At 46.3% G+C, this 14,940-nt stretch overlaps 1 protein-coding gene across 1 annotated transcript; it reads right to left on the minus strand.

Annotated features, from left to right (window-relative positions):
- Nucleotides 1-5,118: 5,118 nt before the first annotated feature.
- LOC120044013 (UNC93-like protein MFSD11) lies at nt 5,119-14,394 on the minus strand (the record flags this gene model as incomplete). Its single annotated transcript, XM_038988607.1, has 3 exons — nt 5,119-5,350; nt 13,947-14,082; nt 14,216-14,394. Coding segments are annotated over 3 exons (471 nt in total), but the record flags the coding sequence as incomplete, so codon positions are not given.
- Between the last annotated feature and the right edge of the window lie 546 nt (nt 14,395-14,940).

Genomic DNA, 14,940 nt, shown 5'->3' on the forward strand with positions numbered 1-14,940 from the left:
CTTCAGCCTCCTGAGGTTGAAGAGGCGCTGCTGCGCCTTCTTCACAACGCTGTCTGTGTGGGTGGACCAATTCAGTTTGTCCGTGATGTGTACACCGAGGAACTTAAAACTTACTACCCTCTCAACTACTGTCCCATCGATGTGGATTGGGGGGTGCTCCCTTTGCTGTTTCCTGAAGTCCACAATCATCTCCTTTGTTTTGTTGACGTTGAGTGTGAGGTTATTTTCCTGACACCACACTCCGAGGGCCCTCACCTCCTCCCTGTAGGCCGTCTCGACGTTGTTGGTAATCAAGCCTACCACTGTAGTGTCGTCCGCAAACTTGATGATTGAGTTGGAGGCGTGCATGGCCACGCAGTCGTGGGTGAACAGGGAGTACAGGAGGGCTCAGAACGCACCCTTGTCGGGCCCCAGTGTTGAGGATCAGCGGGGTGGAGATGTTGTTACCTACCCTCACCACCTGGGGGCGGCCCGTCAGGAAGTCCAGTACCCAGTTGCACAGGGCGGGGTCGAGACCCAGGGTCTCGAGCTTGATGACGAGTTTGGAGGGTACTATGGTGTTAAATGCTGAGCTGTAGTCGATGAACAGCATTCTCACATAGGTATTCCTCTTGTCCAGATGGGTTAGGGCAGTGTGCAGTATGGTTGCGATTGCGTCGTCTGTGGACCTATTGGGTCGGTAAGCAAATTGGAGTGGGTCTAGGGTGTCAGGTAGGGTGGAGGTGATATGGTCCTTGACTAGTCTCTCAAAGCACTTCATGATGACGGAAGTAAGTGCTACGGGGCGGTAGTCGTTTAGCTCAGTTACCTTAGCTTTCTTGGGAACAGGAACAATGGTGGCCCTCTTGAAGCATGTGGGAACAGCAGACTGGGATAAGGATTGATTGAATATGTCCGTAAACACACCAGCCAGCTGGTCTGCGCATGCTCTGAGGACACGGCTGGGAATGCCGTCTGGGCCTGCAGCCTTGCGAGGGTTAACACGTTTAAATGTTTTACTCACCTCGGCTGCAGTGAAGGAGAGCCCGCAGGTTTTGGTAGCGGGCCGTGTCAGTGGCACTGTATTGTCCTCAAAGCGAGCAAAAAAGTTATTTAGTCTGTCTGGGAGCAAGACATCCTGGTCCGCGACGGGGCTGGTTTTCTTTTTGTAATCCGTGATTGACTGTAGACCCTGCCACATACCTCTTGTGTCTGAGCTGTTGAATTGCGACTCTACTTTGTCTCTATACTGGCACTTAGCTTGTTTGATTGCCTTGCGGAGGGAATAGCTACACTGTTTGTATTCGGTCATGTTTCCGGTCATCTTGCCCTGGTTAAAAGCAGTGGTTCACGCTTTCAGTTTCACGCGAATGCTGCTATCAATCCACGGTTTCTGGTTTGGGAATGTTTTAATCGTTGCTGTGGGTATTACGTTGCCGATGCACTTTCTAATGAACTCGCTCACCGAATCAGCGTATTCGTCAATGTTGTTGTTGGACGCAATGCGGAACATATCCCCATCCACGTGATCGAAGCAGTCTTGAAGCGTGGAATCAGATTGGTCGGACCAGCGTTGAACAGACCTGAGCGCTGGAGTATCTTGTTTAAGTTTCTGTTTTGTAGGCTGGAAGCAACAAAATGAAGTCGTGGTCAGCTTTTCCGAAAGGAGGGCGGGGGAGGGCCTTATATGCGTCGCAGAAGTTAGAATAACAATGATCCAGGGTTTTACCAGCCCTGGTAGCACAATCGATATGCTGATAGAATTTGGGGAGTTTTGTTTTCAGATTAGCCTTGTTAAAATCCCCAGCTACGATGAATGCAGCATCAGGGTGTGTGGTTTCCAGTTTACATAGAGTCAGATAAAGTTCGTTCAGGGCCATCGATGTGTCTGCTTGGGGGGGAATATATACGGCTGTGATTATAATCGAAGAGAATTCCCTTGGTAGATAATGCGGTCGACATTTGATTGTGAGGAATTCTAAGTCAGGTGAACAGAATGACTTGAGTTCCTGTATGTTGTTATGATCACACCATGTCTCGCTAATCATAAGGCATACCCCCCCGCCCCTCTTCTTACCAGAAAGATGTTTGTTTCTGTCGGCGCGATGCGTGAAGAAACCAGCTGGCTGCACCGACTCCGTTAGCGTCTCTCGAGTGAGCCATGTTTCCGTGAAGCAAAGAACGTTACAGTCTCTGATGTCTCTCTGGAATGCTACCCTTGCTCGGATTTCATCAACCTTGTTGTCAAGAGACTGGACATTGGCGAGTAGTATGCTAGGGAGTGGAGCGCGATGTGCCCGTCTCCGAAGCCTGACCAGAAGACCGCTTCGTTTGCCCCTTTTACGGCGTCGTTGTTTAGGGTCGCCGGCTGGGATCAGATCCATTGTACTGGGTGGAAGGCAAAACACAGGATTCGCTCCTGGTCGTAATGATAGTGAGTTGACATTGCTCTTATATTCAGTAGTTCCTCCCGACTGTGTGTAATGAAACCTAAGATTAGCTGGGGTACCAATGTAAGAAATAACACGTAAAAAAACAAAATACTGCATAGTTTCCTAGGAACGCGAAGCGAGGCGGCCATCTCTGTCGGCGCCGGAAGTGGTATTTGATACCATTACACCTCTTCCGCTCCAGCCATTACCACGACCCTGTCCTCCCCAATTAAGGTGCCACCAACCTCCTGTGCCCAGGTTATATTGGAGCGGCAGGGTAGCCTAGTGGTTAGAGTGTTGGAGTTCAAAGTTCAAATCCCTGACCTGACTAGGTACAAATCTGTCGTTCTGCCCCCTAAAGGTAAAATAAATATGACTTTCTACTAAAATAGAACAATTGTCAGTGTTTATTTAATACATGCTTTACTTTACTGCACCCGGAAATTAATATACAATTTCCAAAAGTGAAATGAATATTGTTTGTGATGGCTAATGATCTGCAGATTAGATACATGTTGATGTCATACTCTATTCACAAGGGAAGTGTGAGACAAATACACAATATTGTTTTGATCTAATGATGTGCATAAATGCTTCAAGTACAAAGTACATGATAAGACAACACAGAAAAATATGATGCAGATTAGATCAATTCCTGTCACGATCGTCGTTACGTGAAAGAGAGGAGGACCAAGGCGCAGCGTGAAATGAACACATATTTAATCAAAGAAGACGAAGAACACTTACAAACTAAACAAAACAACAACCGTGAAGCTATATAATGACAAGTGCAGACACAGGCAATTTACACATAGACATAGACAATCACCCACAAACTACCTAATGACTATGGTTGCCTAAATATGGCTCCCAATCAGAGACAACGATAGACAGCTGTCTCTAATTGAGAACCAAACTAGGCAACCATAGACATACATACACCTAGACTAAACACTGCCCCATAAACATACAAAATCCCCTAGACAATACAAAACACATACTTCCCCCATGTCACACCCTGACCTAACTAAAATAATAAAGAAAACAAAGATAACTAAGGCCAGGGCGTGACAATTCCCCTCTACCCCACTGCTATTATTTTTCAATTAACATCAGAGACTGAGTCAACAGACCCATGCTTAAAGATGTCCTCCAGCGAATTTTGAACTTTTTCTGTTGAAAAGCGATATCCCAAGTATACAGTAAAGTACACACACTGAAGGGTAAAAACAATGGTTTTTTTTAGACACAACTGCAACCTTCAGGGAGTAGGGCATTCAAAGAGTTGGTTTGATGGTCAGATGTGATGTCCTCGGCCTCACCCCTTCCTTAAGGACCAGTAGGGAAGCGATAGAGAACAAAAGAGGAACCCCCCCCCGCTGTGTTATGTCATACTTGGACAACCTTTTGTTAAGGAAATCAGGTTTTAAATGAGGTGAAAATTAGAATGGAGGACGACTTTAAGCACAGTGTATTTCCTCAGAATATGCTATTTCATCAAACTCCCTCAATCAATGCCCATAAAGTCTCATTTAAGTGGTATGGAGCAGCACAAAATTCAACAAATATTGACAACACAATAGGGAGGATAGCCTCAGCTTGGCTCATCCATTTACAGCCTTCAATAAACTAGAACATTTGTGTAGTCCTTAATTTAGTGGTAATTCCTCCCTTGGCGATTAGTCTGACTATTAGATGGAAATTGGCCAGCTGCCTGAGACTGGCGATGGGAATGCAGTTAGATGATCTGTGAAGGATTGTGTGTTTATGAGGAGGCCAGGAGGATAGTTTCATAGCTCTATTGAATAGACATGCTAAATGAGAGTGGGGTCTCATTATGGTGGAAAGGGCACCAGATGACAAGAAAATCAAACAATCTAATATTAGTAGAGTAAAAGCTCTAATGTAGTGATGCACATTGAAGAAAAGAAGTGTATCAGAGAGCTTCCCCCTCCCCCTGTATCCTCAAGCTTCAACACACCTGCTGAGACGACCTTGATCTATATACAGTATGTGCCAAAATCCTGCCGTTTCAAATGCATGACTGACAACATTATGAAGTGTAAAATGTAAAATATATAAAAAGAAATTGAAGTAAAGGGATACCATAAAATGTTAATGCATATAGATGTATTTTTTAACTACTCTAATACTACAAAGTAAGTTTAGGCAATATTGTTTTTTTTAATCACTGGATAGCTCTTGTAAGCTTTGGCATGGTGGATGTTGAGAATTGTTATAGACAAAATTTGAATTTTTTTGTCTATCTATACACATTTCAACACAGCATTAAATTTGCCGGTATACATCAATATCGTTTCCCGTACATACTGTAGCTAGCGTGTTTTTGTCACTAATAACATATTTTCTGAAACTGTAAGATCATTATATAAGCCTCAATATTAACATTTCTTCTGTTTAGTATGCATCTTAAATTCTAACAAACATCTAAAAACAATTCCATCACGTTATGAAATGTATGATGTATTATAACACTACCACAGAATTTGCAACAATGAGACTCTTAAATAACAACCCTGAGAGCAATGCATAAAGACAGCTAATACATCAGGTGAGTGGTTACGACTTATATTACACATACACAATCCTATTGGAAAAGGTTAAAAAAAAAAATTATTAGTGAAAAAAAAAATATATAATTAGTGTGTTGTGCAAGATAAGTTAAAGCTAAGACATTGAAGGTGCAAAGTATCTTTCCTGTTAAAAAACCTATAAATGTAAGTCTGACATACATGACTGTGCCAGTGTTGAAATGACAGGTCCTAATACTCTTGTTGTAGGTCTACAGAGAAGTTCTGTATTCTTTCCACCATGAAGAAGCAGAGTGTTCCAGTGAAACCCAGGATGACCATAATGAGCAGTTGCCATGTCAACAGCAAGTAGCCACTGTAGAAGAAGGCAACTGCTGCAAAAATGGACTGGCAAAGGAAAGAAGAAAACAAAAACTTGTTGAAAGTAATACAAAGAGTTGACTTTGTGTTACTACTCTGTCACAGTAATGTATGAATTGTGTCTTAGATTGTGAGTTCTTACAGAATACTAATGTAATAAAAGAATTGGTACATACAGCTATAAAATAACAATAATGCATGTTTGTGTGGCTAAAAAGACCGCCAGAAGAAGGCCTTCAATCGTCCTTCACTCTAGTTATTCTTACAGTATAACCACACAAGGGATACACTACCAGTCAAAGGTTTTAGAACACCTACTCATTCAAGGGTTTTTCTTCATTTTTTAAACTATTTTCTACATTGTAGAATAATAGTGAAGACATCAAAACTATGAAATAACACATATGGAATCTTGTAGTAACCAAAAAAGTGTTAAACAAATCAAAATATATTTTATATTTGAGATTCTTCAAATAGCCACCCTTTTCCCTGGTGACAGCTTGGCACACTCTTGGCATTCTCTCAACCAGCTCACCTAGAATGCTTTTCCAACAGTCTTGAAGGAGTTCTCACATATGCTGAGCACTTGTTGGCTGCTTTTCCTTCACTCTGCGGGTTGACTCATCCCAAACCATCTCAATTGGGTTGAGGTCGGGGGATTGTGCAGGCCAGGTCATCTGATGTAGCACTTTATCACTCTCCTTCTTGGTCAAATAGCCCTTACACAGCCTGGAGGTGTGTTGGGTCATTGTCCTGTTGAAAAACCAATGATAGTTGGACTAAGCGCAAACCAGATGGGATGGTGTACCGCTGCAGAATGCTGTGGTAGCCATGATGGTTAAGTGTGCCTTGAATTCTAAATAAATCACAGACAGTGTAACCAGCAAAGCACCCCCACACCATAACACCTCCACCTCCATGCTTTACAATGGGAAATACACACGCGGCGATCATCCATTCACCCACACCGCGTCTCACAAAGACACGGCTGTTGGAACCAAAAATCTCCAATTTGGACCAGACCAAAGGACAAATTCTCCCTGGTCTAATGTCCATTGTTCATGTTTCTTGGCCCAAGCAAGTCTCTTCTTATTATTGGTGTCCTTTAGTGTCCTTTCTTCACAGCAATTCGACCATGAAGACCTGATTCACAGTCTCCTCCCGAACTGTTGATGTTGAGGTGTCTGTTACTTGAACTCTGAAGCATTTATTTGGGCTGCAATTTCTGAGGCTGGTAACTCTAATGAACTTATCCTCTGCAGCAGAGGTAACTCTGGATCTTAAGTTCCTGTGGCGGTCCTCATGAGAGCCAGTTTCATCATCCTTATCACAACACAACTGATTGGCTCAAACACATTAAGAAGGAAAGAAATTCCACAAATTAACTTTTAACAAGGCAAACCTGTTAATTGAAATGCATTCCAGGTGACTACCTCATGAAGCTAGTTGAGAGAATGCCAAGTGTGTGCAAAGCTGTCATCAATGCAAAGGATGGCTATTTGAAGAATCTCAAATATAAAATATTTATGTTGATTTGTTTAACACTTTTTTGGTTACTAAACTCAGCAAAAAAGAAACGTCCTCTCACTGTCAGCTGTGTTAATTTTCAGCAAACTTAACATGTGTAAACATGTGTATGAACATAACAAATTTCAACAACTGAGACATAAACTGAACAAGTTCCACAGACATGTGACTAAATGGAATCATGTGTCCCTGAACAAAGGTGGGGTCAAAATCAAAAGTAACATTCAGTATCTGGTGTGGCCACCAGCTGCATTAAGTACTGCAGTGCATCTCCTCCTCATGGACTGCACCAGATTTGCCAGTTCTTGCTGTGAGATGTTACCCCACTCTTCCACCAAGGCACCTGCAAGTTCCCGGACATTTCTAGGGGGAATGGCCCTAGCCCTCAACCTTCGATCCAACAGGTCCCAGACGTGCTCAATGGGATTGAGATCCGGGCTCTTCACTGGCCATGGCAGAAACTGACATTCCTGTCTTGCAGGAAATCACGCACAGAACGAGCAGTATGGCTGGTGGCATTGTCATGCTGGTGGGTCATGTCAAGATGAGCCTGCAGGAAGGGTACCACATGAGGGAGGAGGATGTCTTCCCTGTAACGCACAGCGTTGAGATTGCCTGCAATGACGACAAGTTCAGTCCGATGAATATACAATTCGAACTCGCTCCAGAGTACAGGCCTCGGTGTAACGCTCATTCCTTCGACGATAAACGCGAATCCAACCATCACCCTGGTGAGACAAAACCGCGACTCGTCAGTGAAGAGCACTTTTTGTCAGTCTTGTCTGGTCCAGCAATGGTGGGTTTGTGCCCATAGGCGACGTTGTTGCCGGTGATGTCTGGTGAGGACCTGCCTTACAACAGGCCTACAAGCCCTCAGTCCGGCCTCTCTCGGCCTATTGCGGACAGTCTGAGCACTGATGGAGGGATTATGCGTTCCTGGTGTAACTCGGGCAGTTGTTGTTGTCATCCTGTGCCTGTCCCGCAGGTGGTCTGCCACTGCGAGGATGATCAGCTGTCCGTCCTGTCTCCCTGTAGCGCTGTCTTAGGCATCTCACAGTACTGTTATTGCAATTGATTTCCCTGGCCACATCTGCAGTCTTCATGCCTCCTTGCAGCATCCCTAAAGCACGTTCACGCAGATGAGCAGGGACCATGGGCATCTTTCTTTTGGTGTTTTTCAGAGTCTGTAGAAAGGCCTCTTTAGTGTCCTAAGTTTTCATAACTGTGACCTTAATTGCCTACCGTCTGCAAGCTGTTAGTGTCTTAACAAACACTCCACAGGTGCATGTTCATTAATTGTCTATAGTTCATTGAACAAGCATGGGAAACAGTGTTTAAACACTTTACAATGAAGTTCTGTGAAGTTATTTGCGTTTTTACAAATTATCTTTGAAAGATAGGGTCCTGAAAAAGGGACGTTTCTTTTTTTGCTGAGTTTACATGATTCCATATGTATTATTTCATAGTTGAGATGCCTTCTCTATTATTCTACAATGTAGAAAATAGTTTAAAAAAATGAAAAACCTTGTGTCATGTTTTGTCTTTGATCTTCATGTCTTGTCCCTGTGCTTCCCTCTGCTGGTCTTATTAGGTTCTTTCCCTCTTTCTATCCCTATCTCTCCCCCTTCCTCTCTCCCTCTCTCGCTCTCTCTTTCTATCGTTCCGTTCCTGCTCCCAGCTGTTTCTCATTCTCCTAAACTACCTAATTTACTCTTTCACACCTGTCCCCTATTTTGCCCTCTGATTAGAGTCCCTATTTCTCCCTCTGTTTTCCGCTTCTGTCCTTGTCGGATTCTTGTTTGATGTTTGCTGTCCTGTGTCCTTGTTCCGCCCTGTCGTGTTTTTTGCCCTCTTCAGATGCTGCGTGTGAGCAGGTGTCTATGTCAGCTACGGCCTGTGTCTTCCTAAAGCGACCTGCAGTCTGTGGTCGCGGCTCCAGTCGTTCCTCTCTATTGACGAGAGGATTTCAGTTTCCTGTTTTGGATTTACCATTGCTTATATCCAGGAGAATCATTATTTGTTTTCTACTGGAATAAAGACTCTGTTTCTATTACGTCGCTTTTGGGTCCTCATTCACTATCATAACAGAAGAATCCGACCAAGAATGGACCCAGCGACTACGGATTCTCGCAACACTGCCGTCGAGATCCAGGGAGCAATGCTCGGCAGACACGAGCAGGAATTGTCTGCTGCTCGTCATGCCGTTGAGACCCTGTCCGCTCAGGTCTCCGATCTCTCAGGACAGTTTCAGAGTCTTCGTCTCGTGCCACCAGCTACTTCCTGGTCTTCCGAGTCTCCGGAACCTAGGGTTAATAACCCACCATGTTACTCTGGGCAGCCCACTGAGTGTCGCTCCTTTCTCACCCAGTGTGATATTGTGTTCTCTCTCCAGCCCAACACGTACTCAAGAGAGAGAGCTCGGATCGCTTACGTCATATCACTCCTTACTGGTCGGGCTCGGGAGTGGGGCACAGCTATCTGGGAGGCAAGGGCTGAGTGTTCTAACGATTATCAGAACTTTAAAGAGGAGATGATACGGGTTTTTGATCGTTCAGTTTTTGGGAAGGAGGCTTCCAGGGCCCTGGCTTCCCTATGTCAAGGTGATCGATCCATAACGGATTACTCTATTGAGTTTCGCACTCTTGCTGCCTCCAGTGACTGGAACGAGCCGGCGTTGCTCGCTCGTTTTCTGGAGGGACTTCACGCTGAGGTTAAGGATGAGATTCTCTCCCGGGAGGTTCCTTCCAGCGTGGACTCTTTGATTGCACTCGCCATCCGCATAGAACGACGGATAGATCTTCGTCACCGAGCTCGTGGAAGAGAGCTCGCGTTAACGGTGCTTCCCCTCTCCGCATCTCAACCATCTCCTCCCACCGGCTCAGAGACTGAGCCCATGCAGCTGGGAGGTATTCGCATCTCGACTAAGGAGAGGGAACGGAGAATCACCAACCGCCTTTGCCTCTATTGCGGTTCTGCTGGACATTTTGTCATGTCATGTCCAGTAAAAGCCAGAGCTCATCAGTAAGCGGAGGGCTACTGGTGAGCGCTACTACTCAAGTCTCTCCATCAAGATCCTGTACTACCTTGTCGGTCCATCTACGATGGACCGGTTCGGCTGCTTCCTGCAGTGCTTTGATAGACTCTGGGGCTGAGGGTTGTTTTATGGACGAAGCATGGGCTCGGAAACATGACATTCCTCTCAGACAGTTAGGGAAGCCCACGCCCATGTTCGCCTTAGATGGTAGTCTTCTCCCCAGTATCAGATGTGAGACACTACCTTTAACCCTCACAGTATCTGGTAACCACAGTGAGACCATTTCCTTTTTGATTTTTCGTTCACCTTTTACACCTGTTGTTTTGGGTCATCCCTGGCTAGTATGTCATAATCCTTCTATTAATTGGTCTAGTAATTCTATCCTATCCTGGAACGTTTCTTGTCATGTGAAGTGTTTAATGTCTGCTATCCCTCCTGTTTCTTCTGTCCCCTCTACTCAGGAGGAACCTGGTGATTTGACAGGAGTGCCGGAGGAATATCATGATCTACGCACGGTCTTCAGTCGGTCCAGAGCCAACTCTCTTCCTCCTCACCGGTCGTATGATTGTTGTATTGATCTCCTTCCGGGGACGACTCCCCCTCGGGGTAGACTATACTCTCTGTCGGCTCCCGAACGTAAGGCTCTCGAGGATTATCTGTCTGTTTCTCTCGACGCCGGTACCGTGGTGCCTTCCTCTCCCGCCGGAGCGGGGTTTTTCTTTGTCAAGAAGAAGGACGGTACTCTGCGCCCCTGCGTGGATTATCGAGGGCTGAATGACATAACGGTTAAGAATCGTTATCCGCTTCCCCTTATGTCGTCAGCCTTCGAGATTCTGCAGGGAGCCAGGTGCTTTACTAAGTTGGACCTTCGTAACGCTTACCATCTCGTACGCATCAGAGAGGGGGACGAGTGGAAAACGGCGTTTAACACTCCGTTAGGGCATTTTGAATACCGGGTTCTGCCGTTCGGTCTCGCTAATGCTCCAGCTGTCTTTCAGGCATTAGTTAATGATGTACTGAGAGACATGCTGAACATTTTTGTTTTCGTTTACCTTGACGATATCCTGATTTTTTTCACCGTCACTCGAGATTCATGTTCAGCACGTTCGACGTGTACTCCAGCGCCTTTTAGAGAATTGTCTCTACGTGAAGGCTGAGAAGTGCGCCTTTCATGTCTCCTCTGTCACATTTCTCGGTTCTGTTATTTCCGCTGAAGGCATTCAGATGGATCCCGCTAAGGTCCAGGCTGTCAGCGATTGGCCCGTTCCTAAGTCACGTGTCGAGTTGCAGCGCTTTCTCGGTTTCGCTAATTTCTATCGGCGTTTCATTCGTAATTTCGGTCAAGTGGCTGCCCCTCTCACAGCTCTGACTTCTGTCAAGACTTGCTTTAAGTGGTCCGGTTCCGCCCAGGGAGCTTTTGATCTCCTCAAGAAGCGTTTTACATCCGCCCCTATCCTTGTTACTCCTGACGTCACTAAACAATTCATTGTCGAGGTTGACGCTTCAGAGGTGGGCGTGGGAGCCATTCTGTCCCAGCGCTTCCAGTCTGACGATAAGGTCCATCCTTGCGCTTACTTTTCTCATCGCCTGTCGCCATCGGAACGCAACTATGATGTGGGTAACCGCGAACTGCTCGCCATCCGCTTAGCCATAGGCGAATGGCGACAGTGGTTGGAGGGGGCGACCGTCCCTTTTGTCGTTTGGACTGACCATAAGAACCTTGAGTACATCCGTTCTGCCAAACGACTTAATGCACGTCAAGCTCGTTGGGCGTTGTTTTTCGCTCGTTTCGAGTTCGTGATTTCCTATCGCCCGGGAAATAAGAACACGAAGCCTGATGCCTTATCCCGTCTCTTTAGTTCTTCTGTGGTTTCTACCGACCCCGAGGGGATTCTCCCTGAAGGGCGTGTTGTCGGGTTGACTGTCTGGGGAATTGAGAGACAGGTAAAGCAAGCACTCACTCACACTGCGTCGCCGCGCGCTTGTCCTAGTAACCTTCTGTTCGTTCCTGTCTCTACTCGTCTGGCTGTTCTTCAGTGGGCTCACTCTGCCAAGTTAGCTGGCCACCCCGGCGTTCGGGGTACGCTTGCTTCTATTCGCCAGCGGTTTTGGTGGCCTACTCAGGAGCGGGACACGCGCCGTTTCGTGGCTGCTTGTTCGGACTGCGCGCAGACTAAGTCAGGTAACTCTCCTCCTGCCGGTCGTCTCAGACCGCTTCCCATTCCTTCTCGACCATGGTCTCACATCGCCTTAGACTTTATTACCGGTCTGCCTTCGTCTGCGGGGAAGACTGTGATTCTTACGGTTATCGATAGGTTCTCTAAGGCGGCACATTTCATTCCCCTCGCTAAGCTTCCTTCCGCTAAGGAGACGGCACAGATCATCATTGAGAATGTGTTCAGAATTCATGGTCTCCCGTTAGACGCCGTTTCAGACAGAGGCCCGCAATTCACGTCACAGTTTTGGAGGGAGTTCTGTCGTTTGATTGGTGCTTCTGTCAGTCTCTCTTCCGGGTTTCATCCCCAGTCTAACGGTCAAGCAGAAAGGGCCAATCAGTCGATTGGTCGCATATTACGCAGCCTTTCGTTTCGAAACCCTGCGTCTTGGGCAGAACAGCTCCCCTGGGCAGAGTACGCTCACAACTCGCTTCCTTCGGCTGCTACCGGGCTATCTCCGTTTCAGAGTAGTCTTGGGTACCAGCCTCCTCTGTTCTCGTCCCAGCTCGCCGACTCCAGCGTTCCCTCCGCTCAGGCTTTTGTCCAACGTTGTGAGCGCACCTGGAGGAGGGTCAGGTCTGCACTTTGCCGTTACAGGGCGCAGACTGTGAGAGCCGCCAATAAACGTAGGATTAAGAGTCCTAGGTATTGTCGCGGTCAGAGAGTGTGGCTTTCCACTCGTAACCTTCCCCTTACGACAGCTTCTCGCAAGTTGACTCCGCGGTTCATTGGTCCGTTCCGTGTCTCTCAGGTCGTCAATCCTGTCGCTGTGCGACTGCTTCTTCCGCGACATCTTCGTCGCGTCCACCCTGTCTTCCATGTCTCCTGTGTCAAGCCTTTTCTTCGCGCCCCCGTTCGTCTTCCCTCCCCCCCCCCCGTCCTTGTCGAGGGCGCACCTATTTACAAGGTACGGAAGATCATGGACATGCGTTCTCGGGGACGTGGTCACCAGTACTTAGTAGATTGGGAGGGTTACGGTCCTGAGGAGAGGAGTTGGGTTCCATCTCGGGACGTGCTGGACCGTTCGTTGATTGATGATTTCCTTCGTTGCCGCCAGGGTTCCTCCTCGAGTGCGCCAGGAGGCGCTCGGTGAGTGGGGGGGTACTGTCATGTTTTGTCTTTGATCTTCATGTCTTGTCCCTGTGCTTCCCTCTGCTGGTCTTATTAGGTTCTTTCCCTCTTTCTATCCCTATCTCTCCCCCTTCCTCTCTCCCTCTCTCGCTCTCTCTTTCTATCGTTCCGTTCCTGCTCCCAGCTGTTTCTCATTCTCCTAAACTACCTAATTTACTCTTTCACACCTGTCCCCTATTTTGCCCTCTGATTAGAGTCCCTATTTCTCCCTCTGTTTTCCGCTTCTGTCCTTGTCGGATTCTTTGATGTTTGCTGTCCTGTGTCCTTGTTCCGCCCTGTCGTGTTTTTTGCCCTCTTCAGATGCTGCGTGTGAGCAGGTGTCTATGTCAGCTACGGCCTGTGTCTTCCTAAAGCGACCTGCAGTCTGTGGTCGCGGCTCCAGTCGTTCCTCTCTATTGACGAGAGGATTTCAGTTTCCTGTTTTGGATTTACCATTGCTTATATCCAGGAGAATCATTATTTGTTTTCTACTGGAATAAAGACTCTGTTTCTATTACGTCGCTTTTGGGTCCTCATTCACTATCATAACACCTTGAATGAGTAGGTGTTCTAAAACTTTTGACCGGTAGTGTACATCGGCCTACGCATACCTAAACAGCCATAAGTTATTAATCAACTATACTGCAATGAACTACACCCAGCGCACCACAGTATCAATTGCTGGTACATATGGTTGAGTAAACAATCAGCTGTATCAAGCTCTCTCAGGGGTTACCTGGATGAATTTGAAGATGGCAAAAGCAGGCGCGCTTTGCTCAGCATAAACACGCCCCAAGATGCTGTACAGTTGAGTGTTGAAACAGCTGTCACCGAGTCCAAGCAGGAAACTACACAGCAATGCGATGGAGATACTAGGAAACAGATAGGAGACGCTCAACTGTGAGGGGGTTACAACAGGTCGTTTTCAACTGACATGATTTCTGATTAATATAAAAACAATATACAGCCCTGCTTTAATTGTTTTGTTTTATATTAAAACAATACCTTGGTGTCAGATATGGCTTGTTCAGTGTGCTAGTTTTTAAAACCACAGGGGCATCATCTGGGATGTTGAGGTAGATCAAGTAAAAGGCAACAAAATGGACGACCATCGCTAGGAAGACCACAGATGTCCGTCTGAAGCGGTTCTTCTTACATACTAGTCCAAAGACGCCTCCACCTGACAAATCACATCAGATTACTGTCAAACTAGTTCCTTGTTAGATTGTAACACCAACATAAGAGTGATGGGTAAAAGTTACACTGGGCAACACAAACCTACCAACTATCTCTCCAATCCCCACCACAATTCCAGAGATCCCAATCAAGCCTTTAGCTGCCGCTCCAAACTCTGTTGTTGCCCCGATACATGTCCCATACACACCACTGTAGAAAGATAGCTCCAGACCTACGAAGACAACACACTGCTAAAAACACTATTCCTCTGAGGGAAATGTCTGGACTTTTGGTTGTGCAGTACAATCTACTTACCACTGTATGCCATGCAACAGCTCAGGAGCAATATGGTTTTGGTTTTGAGCAGTTGCAGGATTGTCTCTGAAGAGAAGGAAACACACAAGGAATTGCTTTGGATGACTAACAGGATAGTAAAACAGTGTAACAACATAAACAAGGTAACGGAGGTGTCCTTTAACCCAAAGGAATAGATCAATGATTGATTGTATAATAACAAATGTGCCTGTGAAGCTACATTAACTTACTGAATTTTG

Source organism: Salvelinus namaycush, chromosome 3 (assembly GCF_016432855.1).
Source record: "Salvelinus namaycush isolate Seneca chromosome 3, SaNama_1.0, whole genome shotgun sequence".
Taxonomy (NCBI): Eukaryota; Metazoa; Chordata; class Actinopteri; order Salmoniformes; family Salmonidae; genus Salvelinus; species Salvelinus namaycush.